This window comes from Puma concolor, chromosome B2 (assembly GCF_028749965.1).
Source record: "Puma concolor isolate L17-30 chromosome B2, mPumCon1.1.hap2, whole genome shotgun sequence".
NCBI classification, from domain to species: Eukaryota; Metazoa; Chordata; class Mammalia; order Carnivora; family Felidae; genus Puma; species Puma concolor.
The window spans coordinates 32589883-32614375 of NC_141671.1; the positions used below are offsets into that span (position 1 = coordinate 32589883).

The 24493-nt window shown below is 41.0% G+C and overlaps 1 protein-coding gene and 1 long non-coding RNA gene across 4 annotated transcripts in view; one reads left to right on the top strand and one right to left on the bottom strand.

Annotated features, from left to right (window-relative positions):
* LOC147580878 (uncharacterized) overlaps positions 1 to 24493 on the bottom strand; it is a 151932-nt gene that overhangs the window by 22601 nt on the left and 104838 nt on the right. The gene's annotated exons all lie outside the window — the stretch shown is intronic.
* On the top strand, positions 1337 to 14475 carry LOC112862859 (DLA class II histocompatibility antigen, DR-1 beta chain-like). 2 transcript variants are annotated; one of them, XM_086706543.1, is made up of 6 exons: positions 1337 to 1516; positions 7682 to 7951; positions 12227 to 12508; positions 13207 to 13317; positions 13724 to 13747; positions 14041 to 14475. In XM_086706543.1, exons 1-6 carry the CDS (start codon positions 1417 to 1419, stop codon positions 14052 to 14054), a joined length of 801 nt encoding a protein of 266 aa, XP_086562669.1. In that variant the 5' UTR covers positions 1337 to 1416; the 3' UTR covers positions 14055 to 14475. The 2 variants fall into 2 exon arrangements, with proteins under 2 accessions (XP_086562669.1, XP_086562670.1); XM_086706544.1 differs by lacking the exons at positions 13724 to 13747; positions 14041 to 14475 and having other exon boundaries at positions 13207 to 13355.

Below are 24493 nucleotides of genomic sequence, written 5' to 3' on the forward strand. Positions count from 1 at the left end.
AATTGCTTCTCCTCTTGCTTTCAGTGAAGTTCAGCCTCAAGATCACCTGTACAAGTGATGGTTGGATGACAGTCGCACCATTGTGTTTCCTGCACTGTTCTTATATTGAATTAATATTGAAGAAGGGTGTGAAGTATATAATAATTAAAGAAGCATAATTTTATTACTCATAACATAGTTAGGTCATACTCCTTGGTCCATTTTTTCAAAAATTATATTCAATTTTATCAAATATATACACATAAATTATATTCAAATTTATATGAACAAGAGTTGATAGTGTTCTTTTTATGTTTCAATATGTTCCTGATATAGAATTACCTTTCTTTGCCATTCCTTTTATTCTATAATCTAAGGTGAACCCTAGCTTGGCTTTCCCAGATTATCACATCACAATTAGCTTCTGAGTAAATTAGGATTACAGTTTGTCAAATTAAATGTGACATTGTCCTGGTCATGATCACATGACTTTCAATAGTACTGAATTATCACTGGGGTCCAGGAACATGGCTTCTTCTCAAATCCAGAGACAATAATGACTTCTACCCAACCTCTCCACAAAATGTTAAACTTAATAGAAATATATTTTTCCAAAGTAAGTGAGATACTATTTCTGTTCTGAAACTTGCACAGCATTATGCTGAGAATTCTGGAGTCATGATGGAAAATAATAAATTGGATTTAGGAATTTGGGGACCACTGGTTATCTTTACTAGGAGGGACACTTGTACATGAGCTGTGGGTGTCATTACATAAGGTAAATGCAAATGTTGTTATGTCCAACAGTGAGTGACACTAATGAGGGAATCTTTTCAAGGAACTAGAATTACAACACAGCAGCCACCTCGATTTATATAAATAAAATGCCATCAGGGCCTTCATTTCAAGGTTAAGTAATTTGAGAGGTTAAGTAATTTCCCCAAACCTACAACACTATGTTATGGTGCAGAAAGGACAAGATTAAAGGTCTTTCTGACTTACAATTCTCTTCCCACCACCCCTTCAGCTCCTAAATACACTCACAAGTACATTTGTTGAAACAACTCTGTCTTCCAGTGAGAGAAATAAATGCTCCTAGAGTTTCAAACTTGTGTGAAGCACAAAATTGGCTCACCATAGACGTCCAAAAATGTTTCACATATAACTAGATCAACCCTTAAGAGTACTAAATTAAACCAACCTTTCTAACTCAGGAAATTCTAAGTTTCAAAATTGGATCTTAATACTGAAACTCTGACCAGCAACAGATGATGCTTTTCATCTCTGAGACTGATTGGTTTTCAACACAGAGATTACCCAATCCAGAAACAAAAATGAATTCCTTCGTTGGTATTACTTTGGATGTGGGTGAAGGATGGTCCTAGTCCTCACTGAAATTCGCCTGCTCCCCAGACCCTGTCCTCTCTGTTCTCCAACATGGCATGCCTGTGGTTCCCTAGAGGTTTCTTGATGGCAGCTCTGATGGTAATGCTGATGGTGCTGAGCCCTCCCCTGGCTTGGGCCAGGGATACCCCACGTAAGTACATACCTTGGTGCATAAGCTATTGTGGGGTAGAGGTAGAAAGGGAGTTAGCTTTGTCACCACATCCAGGCCAGGTCCCTTAGAAATTTCTGACATTTTCTTCAGTGACCACCCATCTTTTTTATATGGATCCTCCATTCTTTCCACACAAAAAAGAGCCTGCACGCTTGCCCTTTCTACAAGAGCTTCAGAAGGGGCCTCCATATATATAGTCCATTTCTTCTTACTTCTCTTCTAATAAAACCTCTCCAGCCTTCCATCCCTTTCTTCAGGTTCTTCAGAAGATTTAGAAATAATGGTGTCCAAATGGTTTCCCATCCAGTTGTTTCCTTTTTTATGTTGAGTTATGCCAGAAAAAGGGTAAGTTTGTCTGAAAATTTTATGGGGAGTCAAAAGAGATTAGAAAGATCTCTTTTAGAAGACCTTGTGTTATGGCCTCAGCAGGATCTCTGATGTTGGTGCCTCTCCCTAATATGTGAAGATATATCAAAGGGTCTCCCCCATTATTTCCCTATCCTTTATCCCCAAACCCTAAGGTTTGTAAGACCTGTATCCCTGTGCTATAGATTCTCTGACAGATGCTGGGATTTGTTCTCCCTCTATTTCTCCTGTGGAGAGTACCCTAGAACTGAAGCACAGAACCTTAGTACTTGAAATGACCCTATGGGTAAGGAGCATCCCTGGGTGTTCTTTGATGCCTTAAAGAACTTAAGCTATCTTCTAAAACCCTGCCACAGGTTAGTGTTCATTATGAATCTATTTTGGCCTTTCTATACTATCAGCTTCTCCTACATCTCCCCTTTCTCTGGCCTGAGCCCACAAGAAGGTATTCAACTAATACAGAAAAAATTATATGAAATTCTATTTGCATATGTCAAAAATAGTCAAGTGTCAGCAATTTCATATGGTTCAAACTGGACACCCTGAGCAGGTTACCAGTGGTGTGAAGATTGTTTATATTCCTGGGGCTGAAAGTCAAGGGATCTCACTGGCCTCCTGGAGTCTTAGCCCCAAAGTTTGTAGGGTCATTCATCATGCCCTCTCCTTAATTAGCCATGTTTTTTTCCCTCTACTTCCAGTTCCTCCCTATTCTTTCTTCAGCTATGTCATCACCATTACTGAAAATCCCCACTGTTTGCCCAGACCCTCAGCACTATCACAGATCCATTGGATGAAATGAATTATAATGAAGTGTTCTCCTTCTTAAAATCACTTTTCCTTACCTGGGAATGTGTCTTCTGACTAGTAGGAATAGAAAGAGGAAGTTTGTCTGAATTTTTCACAGGAAGCAAATGGGATCTAATGTATTATCAGAATAAAAGAATGTTGGAGCTTGAGCCCCTTCATACTTCCAGAATACTTGCAATGATCAGGTCCCAGAACACTGGGTTTCTTCATTTGGGCCACAGATACTCTTAAGCAACTGTTATGTACTGGGTTCTGTTCTAGGATCAGAGAATTCTATTTGGATAAGAAAGAAAGGCCCTACTGTCATGGAACTTACCTAACGACAATAATAGGATAAATATTTAACAAAAAAGAAAAAAATTCCAGACAGAGCTATAAATGCTCTTTAAAAAATATATCAGGACTGTGAAATGGAGAGAACTGGTTTCACTGACTTCAGCACAGTGGGTAGGTAGTTCTCCCTGAAAAGTGACACTAGTTGACACATGAGTGATGAGAACAAGCCAGTCATATGAAGGATCTAAGGGACAAGTGTTCCAGGGAGAGGGAACAGGGGAAAGGTCAATGTGTGGGAAAATGTTTGCTGAGTTTAGAAGACAGAAAGAAGGCAAGAGTGGCTGAAGCATAGCAAGGAAGTTGGAGAGTGACATAAGATAAGGTTGGAGAGGACGAAAGGAGCCAAATCATCTTAGATCCTGATGGCAATGGTAAGAAATTTGATTTTTATTTAGAGAGATATGTGGGGCTACATAAGGGATAAAGGTGAGTCCATTTATGTTTTAAAAAATAATTCTAGCCACCATGTGGAGATTGGAAAGTAGAAGGCCACAAATGGAGTCAGGGAGACCATCTGGGAGCATGATATAATTCTCCAGGGAAGACATACTTGTGGGTTCATTTAGTGTGGTAGTGGGTGACAAAGACAGTAGTGAAGGCGAAGTGAACAGATATGGGACAGATATTTGTAGGACATGTTAATGAATTAAACGGGTGGGGTGGGTAGGTAGAAAATCAAGCTTATCCCTAAGGATTTTGTCTTCAATATTGAGTAGGTGGATGCTGATGCTGTGTACTGAGATAGGGAAAACTGAGAGAGGAAATTATTTGAAGTGGTGGTTAGAAATAAAGACTTTCTTTCAGTTTGAAATGATTGTTTTTAACTTCTTCTTTAAAATTTTTTAATGTTTATTTTTGAGAGAGAGTGAGAGAGAGAGAGAGACAAAGCATGAGCAGGGGAGGGGCAGAGAGAGGGAGACACAGAATCCAAAGCAGGCTCCGGGCTCTGAGTTGTCAGCACAGAGTCTGACGTGGGGCTCAAACCCACGAATGGTGGGATCATGACCGGAGCTGAAGTCGGACACTTAACTGACTGAGACACCCAGGTGCCCCAAGTTTGAAATGATTTTTGATATTTATGTGGAACTCTCATTGGCCAGAGAGAGAGTTCAAGAGGAGGCCAGGTCCAGAGGTATGTATGTTGGTGTCATCGACACATGTGCTGTGTTAAATTCCAGGAAAGTAGAGGAGGTCACATAGGGACAGAAGAGGGCAAGAATCAATGAGTTAGCCAAGGTGACTGAGAAAGGTACCCAACACATGGAAGTCAAGGAAAGTAGTTTTCTTCACCGAGGAGGGAATGGCCGGTTGTGGTAAGTACCACCAAGAGGTGGGTGAATTGAGAACGTGACAGCAAAGTGAACTGGGTTTGGTGGACTTGATGTTTGCAGATTCGGTCGAATATCCAAAATAGAAACCGGACTGGAGCATTTGAAAAGAGAATGGGAGCTAAAGAAATGGAGGATGGATTAGAGATAACTCTTGAGTAGTTGATCTCAGGGAAAGACTGTGCTCTGGGATCGGGAAGCAGCTGGACCTAAAATATAAGAATAAAAGAGCACAGGGCAGGTATGAGGAAAGGGCACAGAACTTTTTGGCCCTCGCCAAGCATGCCAGTCTCCCAGAATCTCCACCTGTTCACTAACCCAAAAGCTCCCTGAACCATGACTTTTGGACTTTTATGGAGGCCTCATCACATAAGCATCATTGATTAAATCCTTGACCATGATGACCGAACTCCAGCTTCAGCGTTTCCGCCCTCCCTGGAGGTCAGGGGCATGGGACTAAAAGTTTCAACCCACTTGGTTGATTCTCCTGACAACAAGCCCCAATCCCAAAGGGGTATCCAAAAGTCACCTCATCAACATAACAAAAGACACCTTTATTGCTCTTATCACTTAGGACATTTCTAGAGTCTCAGGAGTTCTGTGCCAGAAACTCAGACTAAGACCAAGTATATATTTCTTATTATAAATCATAATATAACAGCAACTGATTGCCAAGACAAAGAAACCAGTAAACTTTGGTCCTGAACACATTTATTTTGCTGGAAAAACAGCTCTCCATTAGAACTAGATTTTTTGAAAATGTAAGTTTCATGTAGGACCCAGATTTTAAAGAGGTATGATACTGGAACTTTTTTCCATGTAATTTTCAGCTTCTTCATGATTAACAGTGACTTTTTCACCAGTTTTTTCCAGATGGTTTTCACTAGTGGTTGTCATGCAGAGATAGCTCACCACCCCTCCTCCCTGTTTCTTCACCCCATGATTATTTGACAATATCTGGAGCCAATTATGGTTCTCACACTAGGGTTTTCCTCTGACAACAAGTGGGTAGAGGCCAGGGAGGCTGGTAAACAGCCTACTATGTCCAGAACAGGCCTCCCCAATCCACAATTACAAAAATGATGTGGCCCAAAATGTCTATATAGTGCTGAGGCTGAAAACTGCTTTATACTGTACTACTTCTAACATTTCTACACTCACACGTTATATACACACTCATCCTCCAATTGAGTATTCCATGGTTAATTTTAGCTTGTTTCATTACTAGACAGTTGCACAAATTCACCGCCTTTTGTGTTGAATCCATTCATTCAAAGCAAGTGCAACTCTTCATTTTTATTTTTTGCTTTAAGCCAAGTTTTTCAATATTTCATGAGCTTTTGCTCATTACATCTTTATCGACTTTCAACAACGTGCGTTTTTAAGTTTTAAATAGTGGTGACTGACACAAATATTTTCCAGTACAATGCCTCACATTTCTGCAGTAATTCTATTTTCTAGACCATTGATGATATCAGAAGCTTCCATTTATCCATATTACTTTGTTTTAATGTTTATTTTATTCTTGAGAGAGAGAGAGCACAAGCAGAGGAGACAGAGACAGAACCTGAAACAGGCTCCCGGCTCTGAGCTGTAAGCACAGAGCCCAATGTGGGGCTCAAACCCACAAACAGTGAGATCACGACCTGAGCTGAAGTCAGGCACAACCGACTGAGCCACCCAGACCCCCCATCCCTCACTTTTAACCACAGGGTTATTCTTTAACTCTTTTGGCATTGTCAAATGACAAAACTAAATCAATTTAGTAAACTATGTGATATCCTTTATTCAAGGCAAAATAATCCATGGATGGGGGAGTAAAGTGACTCACAAACCGTGGAGCACTTTCCCCTAGGGATTTGAATATTTATAGAGCATTAGAAGAGGGAACATGGAGACAGTGCATGATTGGCTAGAAGGTTAGGGATTTCCTTGTAAGGTGAGCAGGTGTGACTTTCCAAAGTCAGGTAAGCTAGCTAAACCTGAGTTGGAGAATTGTGATTGGTATCTGTTAAGATTGCTTGACAGGTGTTTCCTGTAAGTGCAGGATGACTTAAGTTTAGATTTGGGATGTGAGTGAGATGCTGGGGTGGCCTCCATTTTATGGGTCCTGATAAAGAAATTAACTTTATTTTCACAGTTAAATGACATACAGACAAAAACACCAAATCTATATACATTTATATCATATATATCTATTCTTACACATATTAAAGCTACAGAATCACAAGTAAGAGCTCTGAGACACATTTGACTCCTTAATTCATCAGATCATATTTGCCGTATGAATTTTGGCACCAAAAAAAAAAAACACTTGATTTTCTGAGCTTCCTGGATTTAGAAATTCGGAAGTGGGATTGTGACCCTGTATTAGGATCACAGTTTTACTCTCCTTAAAACTCTTCATAGTCTCCCATTATATGTAATATAAAGTCAAAATCCTAACATCACCCTCAGGCTTTAAGTGCCCAGCCCCATGTGATTTCTCCTTTCCTACTCTCCTTTCCTAATCGTTTCCCTTTCCTCCTCTCACTGTGCTTCAGTGAACTCTTTTCTTCTGGTTTCCCAAGCAAATTCACCATCAGCTCTTTCAGGCTTTTGCACATTGTATTACCCTTACCTGAAATGTGCCTTCCTTTCTCCCAAACACACACACACACACACACACACACACACGCCCTCTAGTTCACATCTAGTTACTCTTTCCTGTCACATCCTAAACATCCCCCTTGACACCACCTGTCTGGCACCCTAAGGAAACTCAGATCACCCAGTTATCCCCTGCTCTAGAACTGCAGGCTTGTCTTGTGACATTTCTCCCCCCAGGTAAATAAAGTCCTGCCTGGCTGGGTTTTGTCCATCACTTTCCCTAAATTTTAAGCCCTGCGATTGGAGGGGATGTGGGGGTGTTTCCCTTCTCTGGGTTCCCAGGGGCCTGAGCCAGCTCAGCTCAGACCAAGTGTTGGGTGGGGGTGGGGGAGGGGGACGCAGGTGGGACGTGTGTGAGGCCAGGAAAGGGCTGTGGGAGGCGAGGAGAGAGGTGGGTGTCCATCGGGAGGAGGCGTCCAGGAGGAGGCGGTGAGGGGCAAATCCTCAGGCTGGGAGGTCCACCTCTGAACCGGAACCCAGTGACCTGCAGAAGCTCCCAGGAGAGGGGTCACCTTCCCGCATCCCTCCGCCCCCGCCGGCAGAGGAGAGAAGAGCCGTGGGTGCTGGTGGTTTGGGGTTGTGGGTGGACACCCCGAGTGGTGGCGGCGACAGTGTCTTCCAGGAGCCCCTGTGTGACCGTGTCGCCCTGTCCCCACAGCACATTTCTTAAATATGTGGAAGGCGGAGTGCCATTTCACCAACGGGACGGAGCGGGTGCGGTACCTGCGGAGACACGTCTATAACGGTGAGGAGTATGTGCGCTTTGACAGCGAAGTGGGGGAGTTCCGGGCGGTGACGGAGCTGGGGCGGCCCACTGCCAAGTACTGGAATGGGCTGAAGGACGTCATGGAGAGGAGGCGGACAGCGGTGGACTGGCTCTGCAGACACAACTACGGTGTTTTTGACAGCTTCGCGGTGCAGCGTCGAGGTGAGCGGGGCAGGGGGGCTGGGGGCGGCCGGGGCTGCGCGTGTGCGACTGTGAGACAGAGACTGGGTCCCAGTGAGCCTACAGGGTGTTGAGCAAGAGCACGTCACGGGGATCCCTGCCAGAGTGCGACGTCAGGGAGTGTGGTGTGCCTTTATGACTGTGGGGACAGCGTGGTTGTGTCCTTGTGTGACTGTGGGGACAGTGTGGTGTGTCCGTGTGTGACTGTGGGGAGGGCGTGGATGTGTCCGTGTGTGACTCTGGGGACCATGTGTGACCATGTGGACAGTGTGGTGTGTCCGTGTGTGACTGTGAGGACAGTGTGGGAGGGGTGCCCTGTGATGTGAGGGGGACAGAGAATGGGTGTGAGGGGGGCTGTGGGCCTAGATGTGGGGGCAGGGAGGGAGGGTGTGTGGGGAGAGGGAGCAGAGGGGGGTGTCAGGCATCCTTGGTGGCCTCTGAGGCAGAGGTTAGACAGTATAGGGGCTGGAGGTGGTGGACTGACTGGGGCAGGTCATTGGAGACATGGAGAAGGCAGAGGACAGTGTCTCCAATTGGGGGTGAATGTTTACCAGAAGGCAGATGAGGATAGAAAAGAGTGGGGAGAATGTGAGGCCAGTCACACTCTGTTTCTGACATGTGTGCCCTTCTTTCTTTCTTTTTTTCTTAATTTTTTTTTCATTTAGTGTTGTTGACATAACAATGTTTCATTAGTTTCAGGTGTACAACATAACACCTTTGACAAGTTATACACTAATCAGTGCCCAGCACAAATGTACCATCTGTCACCATACGTGACTATTACAGTGTCATTGACTATAGTCTTTGTGTCGTGCCTCCTATTCCCATGGTTTACTCATCTCATAACTGGAAGCCTGAATCTCCCACTCCCCTTCACACATTTTGTCCATTGCCCACCTCCTTTCCATTTGGCAACCATCAGTTTGTTCTCTGTATTTCTAGGCGTGATTCTCCTTTTTGTTTGTTTATTCACGTGGTGTTTTTAGATTCCTCATGAATGAAATCAAACGGTATTTGTCTTTATGAGTCTGACTTAGTTCACTTAGCATAATACCCTCTAGATCCCCCCATGTTATCCAAATGGCAAGAATCCCATTTTTTATGGCTGTGTAATACTCCATTGTATATATGTACCACATCCTCCTTATCCATTCTTCTATTGATGGACACTTAGGTTGTTTCCATATCTTGGCTATTGTAAATAATGTTGCAATAAACATAGGAGTGTATATATCTTTTTGAATTAGTGTTTTTATTTTCATCAGATAGATACCTAGGAGTGAAATTATTAGATCATATGGTATTTCTAATTTTTTTTTTTTGAGGATGCTCCATACTCTGTTCTACAGTGGCTGCACCAATTTGCATTCCCATAAACAGTGTATAGGGGGTTCCTTTTTCTCCAAATCCTTGACCACACTTGTAACTTCTGATCTTTTGTATTTTAGCCATTCTGAATGGTATAATGTAATATTTCATTGTGGTTTTGATTTGCATTTCCTTGATGATTGGTGATGTTGAGCATCTTTTCATGTGTCTGTTAGCCATCTGTATGTGTTCCTTGGGAAATGTCTGCCCATTTTTTAATCAGATTTTTTTAAGATTTTAATTTTTTTTAAGATTGTTTATTCTTGAGTAATCTCTGTATCCATCACGAGGCTCAAACTCACAATCCCAAGATCAAGAGTTGCATGCCCTACCTACTGAGCCAGCCAGGCATTCAATCAGATGTGTGTGTGTGTGTGTGTGTGTGTGTGTGTGTGTGTGTGTGTGTGTGTATTGAGTTTATAAGTTCTTTATATATTCTGGATATTGACCCCTTAGAGTATATATAATTTTCAAATATCTTCTTTCATTCAGTAGGTTGCCTTTTTGTCTTGTTGATGATTTCCTTCATTGTACAAAAGGTTATTTGGATATAGTCCCAATAGTTTATTTTCCTTTTGTTTCCTTTGCCTTGGGAGCCATATCTAGAAAAATGTTACTATAGCCAGTCTCTGAGAAATTACTGCCTGTTCTCTTGTAGGATTTTTCTGTTTTAGCACATGCCTTTCTTAATTCTGAAAATTCTGAGATAGAGGCACCTGGGTGGCTCAATCAGTTAAGCATCCAACTTTGGTTCAGGTCATGATCTCTCAGTGAGTCTGAGCCCCAAGTCAGGCTCTGTATTGACAGCTCAGAGCCTGGACCCAGATTTGGATTCTGTCTCCCTCTCTGTCTGCCCCTCTCCTGCTCATGCTCTGTCACTGTCTCTTTCTCGAAATAAATAAACATTAAAAAAAATTTTTTTAATTCTGAAAACCCTAAAATAAGTGTGCCTCTGTGTACATAAGCATTCCACTGAGGAAAAAAAAAATATCAGACTAATTGTTGAGGGCTGGGAAACTTTGAGGCACCTCTACTCTCTCTAAGGCTTCTGTTAGGTAAATTTCCTAGGACTTTTTTCTTTTCTTAGAGAATATGTTTACACATAGTTGAAATGATTGTAAAACTACCTTTCGAATTGTAATTTTGATTCTTATCATTAACATACTGATGTATCTCTTTTTATAATGTCAATCATATTTAAGTAGCCAATACTATTTGTAGTTACAGCAATTTACTTCACAATCCCCTTTGTTAGGTTCTTTCAATATTGACACTAAGTTGGAAATTTCTCTATTTTTTTTTCTTAGCTTCTATTTTTTTCACATATTTATATGCCAATTATAATTACTGCCCTAAGTATTTTCTATTATCCTATTATCTCTGAGATCCCAGTTTTTTTCAGTAATTTTATGGGTTCCCTATGTAGTAAGATTGACACTTAGCTGCTATTTGATTCAGCATTTTCACCATTTTTGGGTATATATCTCATTCTGTTTTTTATTTTCCATGTTAAGAATTTACACATTTTTACTTACTGAAATATACTGTAAAATTGTTGCCAATGATTCACCACCAATCTGAAATCTACTACTTTGTAGTATTATATAAATGTTGTCCACCAAGTTTTCCATTTCTTTTAAAACAATTGTATTAAGTGAGGGCCTGATAGTGTCAAAGATGGTCTCAAATGGTAAACGCAAAACTAACGAATCCCAGACGCTGCCCTGGCTTCAAATATCAGTTGAGAAAAAGAGATAATTATAAAATAACAATTCCAATAAATGTGGCTTTTTGTTGTTGTTGTCGTCGTTGTTGTTGTTGTTGCCAAGGATAGAGATGGATCACCTGAGTGTAAAGATAAGAACTTTTTAATGAATGACTTTCCTTCCTTCTTTCGCTCTTCTTCAGGATCATGCTTTTCTTGAGACTCAACTCAGAGATCCATAAAACCATCTCTGTGTGTTCCTGCCTCCCAGGGTGGAACCATTTCTGTCATTTTCTTTTTTTTTTTTAATTTTTTTTCAACGTTTTTTTATTTATTTTTGGGACAGAGAGAGACAGAGCATGAACAGGGGAGGGGCAGAGAGAGAGGGAGACACAGAATCGGAAACAGGCTCCAGGCTCTGAGCCATCAGCCCAGAGCCCGACGCGGGGCTCGAACTCACGGACCGCGAGATCGTGACCTGGCTGAAGTCGGCCGCTTAACCGACTGCGCCACCCAGGCGCCCCTAATTCTGTCATTTTCTAAGGTGTGAGTGCACTGAGGTAACATTCCCTGGATTTCCTACCTTTTATCCCCATCTAGACAACTGCTGTTTCCCAACTCATTCACAATGCTTTGAATCATATTTTCTCTCAAAGTAAACAAAAACAGTAAATAGCTAACATATTATGAAAGCTGAGTTCCAGCCACTATTTTACATATTTTAGATCCATTGATCCTCATAAAAGCCTAAGAGGTATGTTAATGTATTTTCCCCTTTGTAGGTGAGACTCAACTAAGGCACAGAAGAATTTAAAAATTCTCCCAGGTTCAACTAGTAAGAGTCAGAGCTTGGATTTAAGCCCAGGCAGCCTAGCTCCAGATGTGATACCTTCAATTAATATATCTTATGTCAGGCAAAGATTTGTAAACACTTCAACAATGAATAACTGTTTCACACTATGGAAAAAAAACACATAAATTTCCATAACACGTCTCGATTCTAATAGGCCTGTGCTGTCAGGATTGAATTCAAGACTCATGAGACTGGCTGGTACTGGGCCACATGGCCAGCTTTGAGGGAGGCCTGCACGAGATGCAGCCTGGGACCAGAGACCGGAGGCAGGAGGGCAGCCAGCCAGGGAGACTGTCTTCCTCACTTAGTCCCGCTACCACTTGTCTTCTAGTTGAGCCGACAGTGACCGTGTTCCCCTCGAAGACGCAGCCCCTGCAGCACCACAACCTCCTGGTCTGCTCCGTGAATGGTTTCTATCCAGGCCACATTGAGGTCAAGTGGTTCCGGAACGGCCAGGAGGAGGAGACTGGGGTCGTGTCCACAGGCCTGATCCGTAATGGAGACTGGACCTTCCAGACCCTGGTGATGCTGGAAACAGTTCCTCAGAGTGGAGAGGTCTACACCTGCCACGTGGAGCATCCAAGTCGCACGAGCCCTCTCACCGTGAAATGGAGTGAGTAGCTTTCTGATCTCATAAGTTCCTCGCCCAGCAGGGAGGGGACTTTGCTTTCCCTGAGTGTTAGGTCTCTCCTCTCCCCACATCATACTGTCATTTGCTCCATGTTCTCCTCACCACAGGTCCCTGGGGGTAGCCAAGTGATTGTTTCCACAAAGACCTTACTCCTTGGGAGACAGTTATGCCTGGCAGGCAGAAAGAGGTCATGCCTGTTTTGAGCCTCCCTGTGATATCACAGTTCATGGTTCCCCCTTGACCCTGGGCACCAGCCCCCCACCTCGGGTTGGACTTGTGCTTTTGGCACTGTTGCTCTGAGTTACCCATTGTGACCTAAAAAGAGGTACGTCATCTACAATGTAGGGACCTTCCTGACATGAGGAGAGTCCAATCTCACCTCAGGTTTCTATTAGCTCTGTTCCCCTGGACAAGCTACTTAAACCTCATGGAGTCCCACGCTCCTCCTCCATCAAATGTTGAAGTAGTGGATTTAACAGAGCTGTGATATTTAAAACGACTTCATTGCCTGAGTCTATTATATATTCAGTGTGATTTTTAAATCTCTTTTATGGTAACGTCCAATTATTCTAGTACCTTCAGGCAGACTTCTTCCCCCATTCTCAACGCTCTGAATCTGAGTCTCAGTTGGAGAAGGAGGACTAGGGATAAACATCACTACAACTAGCTTCTTCTCTCAGGGGTACAGTCTGACTCTGCACAGAGCAAGATGCTGAGTGGAATCGGGGGCTTTGTTCTGGGTCTGCTCTTCCTGGTGGTGGGGCTGTTCATCTACTTCCGGAATCAGAAAGGTAAGGCACCTGTTGGTAATTGAGACTCCCCGTAGAATTTTTAGGGGAAGAAATATGGCTTTTTTAAAGTTATTTCTCTGTGTATCAGTGGCTCTTTATAAAACATCTCTTTAACCTGGAAATTTCCTGGAAATCCAGACATTTCCTGGAAGCGCATGGAGATCTTGGGTAGAATCCCAGGGGCAAATGCAGAAGGAACCACTAATGAAATCACAGTGGATTTGTATGACAGAAATTTCATGGGTCACCCCTCTCACTTTCTGCTCTCCTCTCAGCCCTGCCATCATGTGATGTGGGTGGTGGTGTTAGAGAAGTCTAAGGAGTGGTCTCTGGGGCTGGGGACATTGTATCTGGGGACAGACTTGCCGCCATACTTTTAAGTATATATGTTCCCCCTCTCTTGCAGGACACTCTGGACTTCCACCAACAGGTAATGCCTTTAATCCTCTTGTAGAGATAGACTTGGCCTCTTAGAACTGATGTAGAGACAACAAGCCAGGAGACAGAAATCATAGGAAGACTGAAATGTGATCAGACAGTTTGCAGTAAAGCTTCTTTTCACCTGTTAATAAATGGTTTGCACTCGAAAGTAGCTTTGGTTCAAGGATACTTAAGAATATGTTCTTCTTACGGTGGTGCTTTGACACGAGGCCCTGAGAGAGGGGAGAGGAAGCTGCTTGTGGAGGTGGGTCTGGGAACAACACTCTGCTCTGTCTTCTGCAGGACTCCTGAGCTGAAGTGGAGATGCTGACACTCCAGGAAGAACCTTCTTTTCAAGCTTCTTTGCAGAGTGAAAAGGTTCCCAGCTTGGCTAGGGGAAGAAATCTTGCTGCTTTAAAAGTTAGTTCTCTGTAAATCAGTGGCCCTGTAGAAAGCATCTCTTTAACCAGGAAAGGGCCCATATTTCTTCCACAAACACGGTGCTTTCTCAGGATCTGGTTTGCCCTGGCTTCAGTGACCCCGCAGAACCCATGCTTCCTGATGGCTCCCTCCACCCCGTCCTTGACCTGGAAGCCCCAGTACTGACTGCAGTTCCTTATCTTCATTCTCTCCCGGCCCCCAGTGAATGCAGCCCTTTCAGCCTCCCCTGCATTGGAACTCACCTTCTGCTCACATGTCTTTAGAAGCTTTTCTCAAATAAACATGGAGTGAAAATCACCCCTTTCACATAGTTTCAAGGAAAAGAAGTATTTAAAAAGGAGATAAAGGGAGGATTCTATCACATAACAATCATGGTTTTCATTTATACTCCTGAATTTTGGTTACATGTGAATCTGAAGATTTCCTTGGTTCCTTCCCTGTTTTCCCTTGGGTCTTCTGCATTCTGTGACTTGGCATGTTTACCTGAGCTAGAAGGAAGCCCTTAATGAACCCATATCATGTTGGTGTCCTATGTCTCTGTGTTCTCAAAGAAAAAGACACACATGGGTCCCTTTGCACCATGGGATATGAAAGAAGACAACAAATACAAGAAATGCAGGTTTCAGTTCAAAATGGTGACAGAGGAAGATCCTGAACACACCTCTTCCCATGGACACACTGAATCTGTAGCTACATGTGGAACATTTTCCTCTGAAAAGAAAAAAAATGAAAACAAAAACAAGTAAAACTGGCAGGGTAACCCCTTTACATAGGGCAAAAGAGAGGGAAGCCAAATGGAAGTTAGTAGGAGAGGCTAAGATACAATGTCACCACAAACTCCCAGGCCAGCAGGCAGCCATAATAGGAGAGATCTCAAAGCCCAGAGTTTCTCCCTGAGGACTGAAGGGCTCATACCCCACATCAGGCACTCCAGCTTTTAAGACCAACACCTGAGAGACAAACCCCCAAAGCATCTGGTTTTGACGACTGATGGGGCTAATGCCCATGAGACGCAGGGGGCTGTGGCAAACTGAGTGTTTGAAGGTAGAAGAGGGACAGTAAAGTATCCTCCAAACTGAGAAGGCACTTTGAGACCAGGAAAATGAGGCAGGTGACTCCATCGAGTTTATGCAGTTTTATTCAGGTAACTTACTGACGGGGCATCAGGCAGGCAATGATCCATGTGCTGTGCAGCTATTCTCTGCAAAGTCTGGATCTTAACCCATGCATTTTATAGAGCAAGGGGTTGTGGTGAGGTCAAAGTGTCTTAACGTTTAACAGACCTTGTGGAAGCACCTGTGTGGCAGAAAGGGGTGGAGGTGACTGTGTTATCTCTACTAGGTATCTAAACAACTTTAGCGAAGGCTAGAACAAGACTTCCTGCATTTCAGTCATGGCATACACTAACCTCCAAGAGGCCTGGAACATTAATCCCCAAGGGAGGTCATTGCATGGGTAAGAACAAGATGGAGGGCCAAAGAAGGGGTCAGTATTGTCAGCATTACTACAGGAGAAACAGCTCTTTAAAAAAAAATTTTTTTAATATTTATTTATTTTTGAAGGAGAGAGAGAGAGACAGCAGAGAAGGGGCAGAGAGAGAGGGAGACAAGGAATCTGAACAGGCTCCAGGCTCTGAGCTGTCAGCACAGAGCCCAACACAGGGCTCAAACCCATAAGAACCCACAAATCATGAGATCATGACCTGAGCCGAAGTCAGACACTTAACCAACTGAGCCACCCAGGTACCCCCGCCAGAAGAAACAGCTCTTTTTTTTTTTTTTTTTTTTTCAACGTTTATTTATTTATTTGGGACAGAGAGAGACAGAGCATGAACGGGGGAGGGGCAGAGAGAGAGGGAGACACAGAATCGGAAACAGGCTCCAGGCTCCGAGCCATCAGCCCAGAGCCTGACGCGGGGCTGGAACTCACAGACTGCGAGATCGTGACCTGGCTGAAGTCGGACGCTTAACCGACTGCGCCACCCAGGCGCCCCAAGAAACAGCTCTTAAAGGGCCCATGAAGATCCACCTGCCCCAGGGTCCAGCAGAGAAACAGCCCTTTGAAACATGCCCAGACTTATATGAAAGAGACTTATTTTTAAGTATTGGTCTTAGGGACAGGGGCCTCTGGGAACACTCTCTGGGTACAGATGCTTGTAAATACCATCTTCCCACACTCCCCTCTGCCTTGCTAAAAAGCCAACAAGTGCAATCTTTTTTCAGTCACCTTTTCCTTTATTTATTTGCCTTTTTTCTTTTCTTCTTATTTTCTTATCATTCTCCTTTTTTTTTTTTTTTTTTATCATTTCTTTTCTTTTCTCATGGCAGTTCCCATCCTTGTAATGCCCTCTGCCTTGCTTTCACCAGTGGGCATCATCTTTGTGCTATCCCTCTGCCGTGTTCTACAGCATTAATATCTCCCAGAGGGGAGCTTCTACATATGTCTGGTGCACTGGATTTTATGCCTGGTGACCTGGTTTTTGCAGCTGCCACCCAAAGAGGTGTCCCTTAATTGCCTGGCTCCAAGGGCACTGGGACTTGTGTCTCAGGTTCACATAGGACTACAACAATCAGAGAGGCAGTTCTTGGCAATTGTCTGTAGGACTGATTCTTGGTGGAGGAATGCTCCCAGGATACTGCACAGGGAGCAGACTGAAACACACGCCCAGTCTTTCTGAGGAAGAGGCCTATTTGGCTTGCAAATTTGTCCTGAGGGGCAGGCTTCTGGTTTGGCACACTTCTAAGGTATGCAGAGGTGCTCTCAGGGAACAGAGACCAGTTGATGCAGTCTGTGTGCTCTCCGTTTACCTTATTATAGCTCACCAGTACCTTACAGAAAGGAGCTTATACACCCTTTTCAGACTAGAATAATGACTGCCCTTTGAAGTCTCCAGAAAGGTTTACAGCCAGCCCCTTAGATGTGTGTTTAATTAGAAGACTGCTGCTCAGGCTACAGCTATGGTGATAAGCTAATCAACCTGTTTTGCAGAACAATTGAGCTCCTGGGTCTGTTGCTTCTTGTTGTGCCCTGAGGGTGGGAGTTACTAGAGAACTTTCTCTTTTGGTTACCTTTGTGGGGGACCTGCAAACTTCAGGCCAGCTGGCCACCAGAACCAGGTGAAGTGGAGTGTTTCCCTGGTGACAGCAGCAATAAACAGGGAACTTGAGAAGGGTATTTAAAATATTTAAAATAAAAATTAAAAGCTCATTATCATTAAGGAAACCTTCATAAAACTTCAGCAGATTTTTCAGCAGAAACTTTTTTTTAATCTTTTTTTTTGGGGGGGGGAGATCACACACAAGTGCACAGGCATCAGTGGGGGAGGGGCAGAGGAAGAAGGAGACAGAGGATCTTAAGCAGGCTCCATACCCAGTCCAGAGCCCAATGCAGGGCTTAATCTCATGATAGTGAGATCATGACCTGAGCCTAAATCAAGAGTTGGACACGTAACGGACTGAGTCACCCAGGCCACCCTCAGCAGAAATTTTAAGGAAAGAGTGTATTGAAGATGTTGTAAGAAACAAATTCCCAACCAAGAATACTCTACTTAACAAAGTTATCATTCAGAATTGAAAGAAAAAAGGAACACTATTAGTAACAACAAAACATGAAAGTATAAATCTCACTGGTAAAGGTACATATATAGTAAAAGCAGTGGATTAATATACAGTTTATGAAGCTGGAATAGAGGTTAAAAAAGAGGTTAAAAGACAAAAGTAGTAAAAATACCTGTAACTACAATAATTAATTAAGGGATGCATAGGATAAAAAGATGTAAAATGTAACATCAAAAACACAAAACATGAGGGAAATGTAAAATTTAGAACTTTAGCGTGTCCAAACAAGTTATAAACTTAAAATAGACTCTTCTAAGTTGTTATATGTAAGCTCCGTAGTAACCACCAAGCAAAAAACTATAATAGATACATAAAAATAATAAGAAAGGATCTAAGCATAACATTAAAAAAGTCTAAAACCATGACGGAAGAGAGCAAGAGAAGGAGAAAGGAATGGAGGAATTACAAAGCATCCAGGAAACAATTAACAAACTGGCAATAAATACATACCTATCAATAATTACTCCAAATATAAATGGGCTAAATTCTCCAAAAGATGTAGTGGCTAACTGGATAAAAATATAAGGCCTATCTATATGCTGCCTACAACAGACTCACTTCAGACATAAGCACACACACAAACTGCAAATGGAGAGATGGAAAAAAGATATTCCATGTAGATGTAAATCAAAAGAAAGATGGGGTAGCTATATTTAGGTTGACAAAATAGACTTTAAAACAAAGACTATAACAAGAGACAAGGGCATTACATGATGATAAAGGAATATAACATTTGTAAATACACATCCAACATAGGAGCATCTAAATATATAAAGCAAATGTTAACAGATCTTAAGAGAGAAATCGACAGCAATACAATAACAGGGGATTTAATATCCCACTTTCATCAATGTATAGATCATCCCGAAAGAAAATCAATAAAGAAACTATGGCCTTAAATGACACATTAGAATGTATCAGATATATAAAAAACTTTCCATCCAAAGGCAACAGAATATACATTCTTCTCAAGGTCACATGAAACATTATCCAGGACAGATCATGTGTTAGGCCACAAAATGAGTCTTGTTAAACTTAAGAAGATTAAAATCATATCAAGCCTCTTTTCCTAACACAATGGTATGAAACTAGAAATCAATTAAGGATGAAAACTGGAAAGACCATGATCAAGATTAACATTATTGCAATTAGTATCAACAATAGTACTGAGGGAAAAAATGTTGACAATCAAAAGAATTTAGTGTTTAACTCTTGTTCTGGAAGCAAAATAAACCAACCACCATGTATTTAGCCTAGATGATAGAACCAATTGTCTGTAGGACTGATTCTTGTTGTACTTTTGTGTTTTTCATCACTTAGAATTTGTATCAGCAATAAAGTCCTTCTAGAAAAGCTTAAAATTTCTAATAGTCCCTATGTTATTTTTCTGCTTTGATTATTAGAAAGCACGTTTTCTCTGGTTAATAATGTAGCCATGGTTTAGATAATTTTTTTTTGTGGCTCCTTTGTTCTTATTTGAACAACTAACTTCTCTGAAAGCTTTTTCTTTAAGATTAGTTCCCAAATTCTGACATATAGAAAGTCTGACCTGACAGGATAACTTTTGCACCCAGATCATCTTTAGCATTTCTAGATGGAATGTATGTAGCATATTTTTTTCCAACTTGCTTGTGTAACCTAGAGAATGAACATATGACCAAAAGATAGATGTTAGCAATAATCAATGAGGGTCATTTACTCCAAAGTTCTCAAAATGGCTCTACAATATTGAAAGAGTTGGTTTCAATATAGAAATCTGTTACATTTCTATAAACTGATAATGAAGAATCAGAAAGAGAAAGTAAGAAAGCAATCCCATTTATAATTCCATGAAAAAAATAAAATACCTATGAATAAATTTAACCAAGGAGGGGTAAGACCTGCACATTAAAAACTATAAGAAATAGGCGTGCCTGGGTGGCTCAGTCGGTTAAGTGTCTGACTTCAGCTCAGGTCATAATCTCATGGTTTGTGAGTTCAAGCCCACATTTGGCTTTGTGCTGACAGCTCAAGCCTGGAGCCTGCTTCGGATTCTGTGTCTCCTCTCTCTCTGCCCCTCCTCTGCTTGCACTCTGCCTCTCTGTCTCTCAAAAATAAATAAACATTAAAAAAAATTAAAAACAAAAAAACTGTAAGAAATTAATAAAAGAAATTAAAGAAGACATAAATAAATGAAAAGATATTCCATGCTCATGGATTGGAAGAATTATTATTAAAATGCCCATAGTTGCCCAAAGCAATCTAAAGATTCACCACAATCCCTATCAAAATTCTAATGGCAGGTGCTTGGGTGGTTCAGTGGGTTGAGGATCTGGATCTAGATTCCAGCTCAGGTCATGATCCCAGGGTCATGGGATCAAGCCCTGCATGGGCCTCCATGCTCAACATAGAGCCTGCTTTAGAGTCTTTCTCTCTCTCTCTCTACTCCTTTCCTGATGCCCCTCTCCCTTGCTCTCTCTCTCTCTGTCTCAAATTTTAAAAAAATTTTTTAATTAAAAACAATTTCTCTAATTCCAATGGTACTTTTTCACAAAAATAGAGCCAAAAATCCTAAAATTTGTAAAAAAAACAAAGCCAAAGAAAACTTGAGAAAGAAAAACATTCTGATTTCAAACTGTATTACAATGCTATCATAACCAAAACAGTATGGTATTGGCATAAAACAGACACATAGATCAATGGAATAGAATAGACACCCCAGAAATAAACCCATATATATATATATATATATATATATATATATATATATATTCAATTCATTTATGTACAGCATAGTGACTGTAGTAACAATACTGTACTGTATATTTGAAACTTGTTAAAAGACTAGTTTTTAAAAGCTATCATCACAAGAAAATTACATTTGTAACTATGTGTGGTGATAGATATTAACTAAACTTACTGTGATGATCATTTCATATCAAAACATTATATTGTACACCTGAAACTAATATAATGTGTTAATGATATCTCAATAAAAAGAAAATGTTTATAACCAAATATACTCATATGGGCATAACAAATCTCAAATGCCATCAATACAATGATATCCCTGTGAACTGTGGCAACTGTATTTTTCTGATGACCTCTCAAAAGTAGACAATAGCAATATATACATATTAAAGAGGTGTATTTGAGAAGTGCTCTATTCCATAAGTCCAGTAGCCAGTGCTGTTGTTTCCCAGTAACTTCTCTCTTTCTTCTGATAAAAGACTGCATCCCCATGAATACTCCAGTGGGCAACTGACCTTCATATAGCTATCAAATACTTCATCACAATGAACTGAGATATTGGTTGAAGGATAAGTATATGGCTCAGTGTAGCCAATAATTATCCTTCCTGGAATTTTCTACCAGGAGTGATGATTAAAGCACCATTGACTTAAGGCTAATGTACTGGAAGGATGTGACTTGAGAAGTGAGAAAGGACAGCCATATTTGTCACAATGTTGAGCAAGCAGTGAGAGAAAATAAGGTCAACATACCAGGAGAAACAAAGCTTAAGGGACAGAGAGCTAGGACAGAGAAACAAGAATGTGACCCTGAAGTCTCTCTTTCTCTTTCTCTCTCTCCCCCCTTTTCTTTTCCTATCTCTGTCTCTGTCTCTCATTTTTGCTATCTTTTTTAACTTATTCTTTTAGACCTGGTTTCCTATCAATTGTAACTGAAAGAATCTCAATTAAAGCTAAAACAAGTACATGGAATTTGGTTGAGCATATGGCATAGGCTAAAACATACAACCATTTGAGTTTAGCTGGAAATGCATCCATCATGTAAAGAATGCCAACCGGTACTATGTGGGAACATACCAGTTGAATAAAATATCTCCTGTAGTCAGATCATGAGCCTACTAAGGTTCTAACATTAAAAATATTGATGTATAATTGATATAATAGTACAAGAAAGAATCAAATTTCTTTTTAAGCCAATTCACCCAAAAGCATAAATACTAACCACGTTTGTTAAGTGGTACTTTTTCTCCAAATAGCTAAAAACCCAAGAGAGCTGAGACATGAGTGGTTGCATAGTATGTGGAACTGGTAAAACTGGAATTATCTGCTCCATAAAGACTTGCTGGATGTAAAGTTAAGCAAAAAGGAACATACAGAATGAGAAATTATTGTTGCCCAGAAAGAGTAAGGGAAGTATTTGTGTGAGCATGTACAATGATCATTTAGAAACCTTCCAGGTGTAATACAATTCCTTCCTGATAAAGTTACAAATATCTTCCATTTAAAAAGCTATTAACTGGAATGGGACCCAGAAGATGAGTCAGAGAAGTCTGTCTCTTTGTCACCATTTGCTTCCTATTCATAAGAGAAGAAGAAAACAAGTAAACTGAAGACCTGGGACTATGGTTGGAACACCTAAACCTGTGGTAATGAGAGAAAAGCTACAAGAATTGAGCCTGTATACATTTAAGCATCTTGACTCAATAAGAATTTAGTTTTAATCAAATTTCCCACTAGGATGAAAAAAATGTTTCAAAAAGAATTTAGGATTACATAATGCTTAAGATATTCTTTAGTATCCAGTGTGTCTACAACTACCCTCGTGCTTCATTAAGCACACCAGAATGATGAGGTCACCTAAGCTGTGCAACACACAGAAAAAGCCTACCCTGTGCTACCTCACAGAGGAGCCATGTGAGAAGAGAGACAACGTAAACCCTTCTTGGAATCAGAGCCAAGGTATAGCCAGATTATTAGACCAACTTCACTCCTCTTCCATCTCACTCAGCAAGTTATGCTCTAAACCTTTCCCCCTTTGAGGGGAAAGGGAAAAAAAGTTAGAGAGGGAGGGAGGCAAAGCTTAAGAGACTCTTAAAAACTGAGAATAAACTGAAGGTTGATGGGGGGTGGGAGGGAGAGGAAAGTGGGTGATGGACACTGAGGAGGGCACCTGTTGAGATGAACACTGGGTGTTGTATGGAAACCAATTTGACAATAAATTTCATATTAAAAAATAATAAATAAATAAATAAATAAATAATAAATAAATAAACCTTCCCCCCCTTTGCTGATAGTAGTTTTGTTGTGGTTATGCTATTGTTTTCTCCTGCATTGAAGAAAGTTGGATTTATCATTTCACTATTGACATCCACAGCAGAATAAGAAATTCATTATTACCAGAGATGCTGGACTTGAGAGTCAAAGTGATTTTTTTTCTCTCTTTAAAATTGGACAAATGAGTTTGGTTGTATATGGACTGCATAAATTCTACTTATAGGGAGAATCTTCTGAATTTTTTTAACAGAAATAAGAGAAAGCAAAAAAGCAGAGAGAGAACATATCAGAATGTATCAGCCTTGTATAATGGATTATGATAGTAGTATTATGATCACCATCATCATCATCATCATCATCATCATCATCACTGCTATCGTTATCTATCCAACCTTGCTCTTTTCCATCCTTGTTTAGAGAAAGAAAGAAAAATGTCTCCATCCGTGACACAGAAGTGACACCAAATCCAAGGCCTGAACAATCAGAGCCACACATCTCCCTGGATAAAAGTGATTTGTTGAAAAATTGGAGTGCCACTCAAGCTGGGATTTCCACAGATTGTTAAATTGAGGCTGACATAATGGTCTCTTGCTATTCAGGTAAGGAGCTAAAGTATGAGATGGCACTCCTTAATCCCCAACACCTATTTAACCCATCCCCCCATCTGCCTCCCCCTGATACCATCAGTTTGTTGTCTGTAGTTAAGAGTCTGAAAAAAAAAAAAAATGAGGCACCTGGGTGACTCAGTTGATAAGGCACCCAACTCTTGATTTCGGCTCAGATCATGATCTCACAGTTCATGAGATCAAGCCCTGAGTCAGGTTCCGTGTTGACAGCATGGAGCCTGCTTGGGATTCTCTCCCTTCCTCCCCCTCTCCTCTCTCTCTCTATCTCTCTCTCTCCCTCTCAAAAATAAGTGAATAAATATTTAAATAAAGAGTCTGTTTCTTGGTTTGCCTCTCTTTTTCCCTTTGCTCATTTGTTTTGTTTCTTTATTCCACATATGAGTGAAATCATATGTTATTTGCCTTTCTCTGACGGACTTATTTCATGTAGCATAATACTTTCTAGCTCCACCAATGTCATTGCAAATGGCAAGATTTCATTCTTTTTGATGGCTAATATTCCATTGTATATGTATAGTACATCGTCTTTATTCATCTGTCAATGGATACTTGGGCTGTTTCCATAATTTGGCTATGGCAGATAATGCTTCTATAAACATCAGGGTGCATGTATCCCTTTGAAATAGTATTTTTGTATTCTTTGGGTAAATATCTAGAAATGCAATTGCTGGATCCTAGGGTAGTTGAATTTTTAACTTTTTGAGGAACCTCCACACTGTTTTCCAGAGCTGCTCTACCAGTTTACATTTCCGCCAACAGTGTTAAGAGGGTTTCTCTTTCTCCACATCCTCGCCAATATCTGTTGTTTTCTTGTGTTGTTCATTTTAGCCATTCTGACAGGTGTGAGGTGATATCTCATTGTAGTTTTGATTTGTATTTCCCTGATGATCAGTGACGTTGAGCATCTTTTCATGTGTCTGTTGGCCATCTAGATATCTTCTTTGGAAAAATGTCTATTCATGTCTTCTTCCCATTTTTTTCATATTTTGTTTTTCTTTTGTTATTGTTTAATTTTATTTTTTTAACTTATATCCAAATTAGTTAGCATATACTGCAACAATGATGTCAG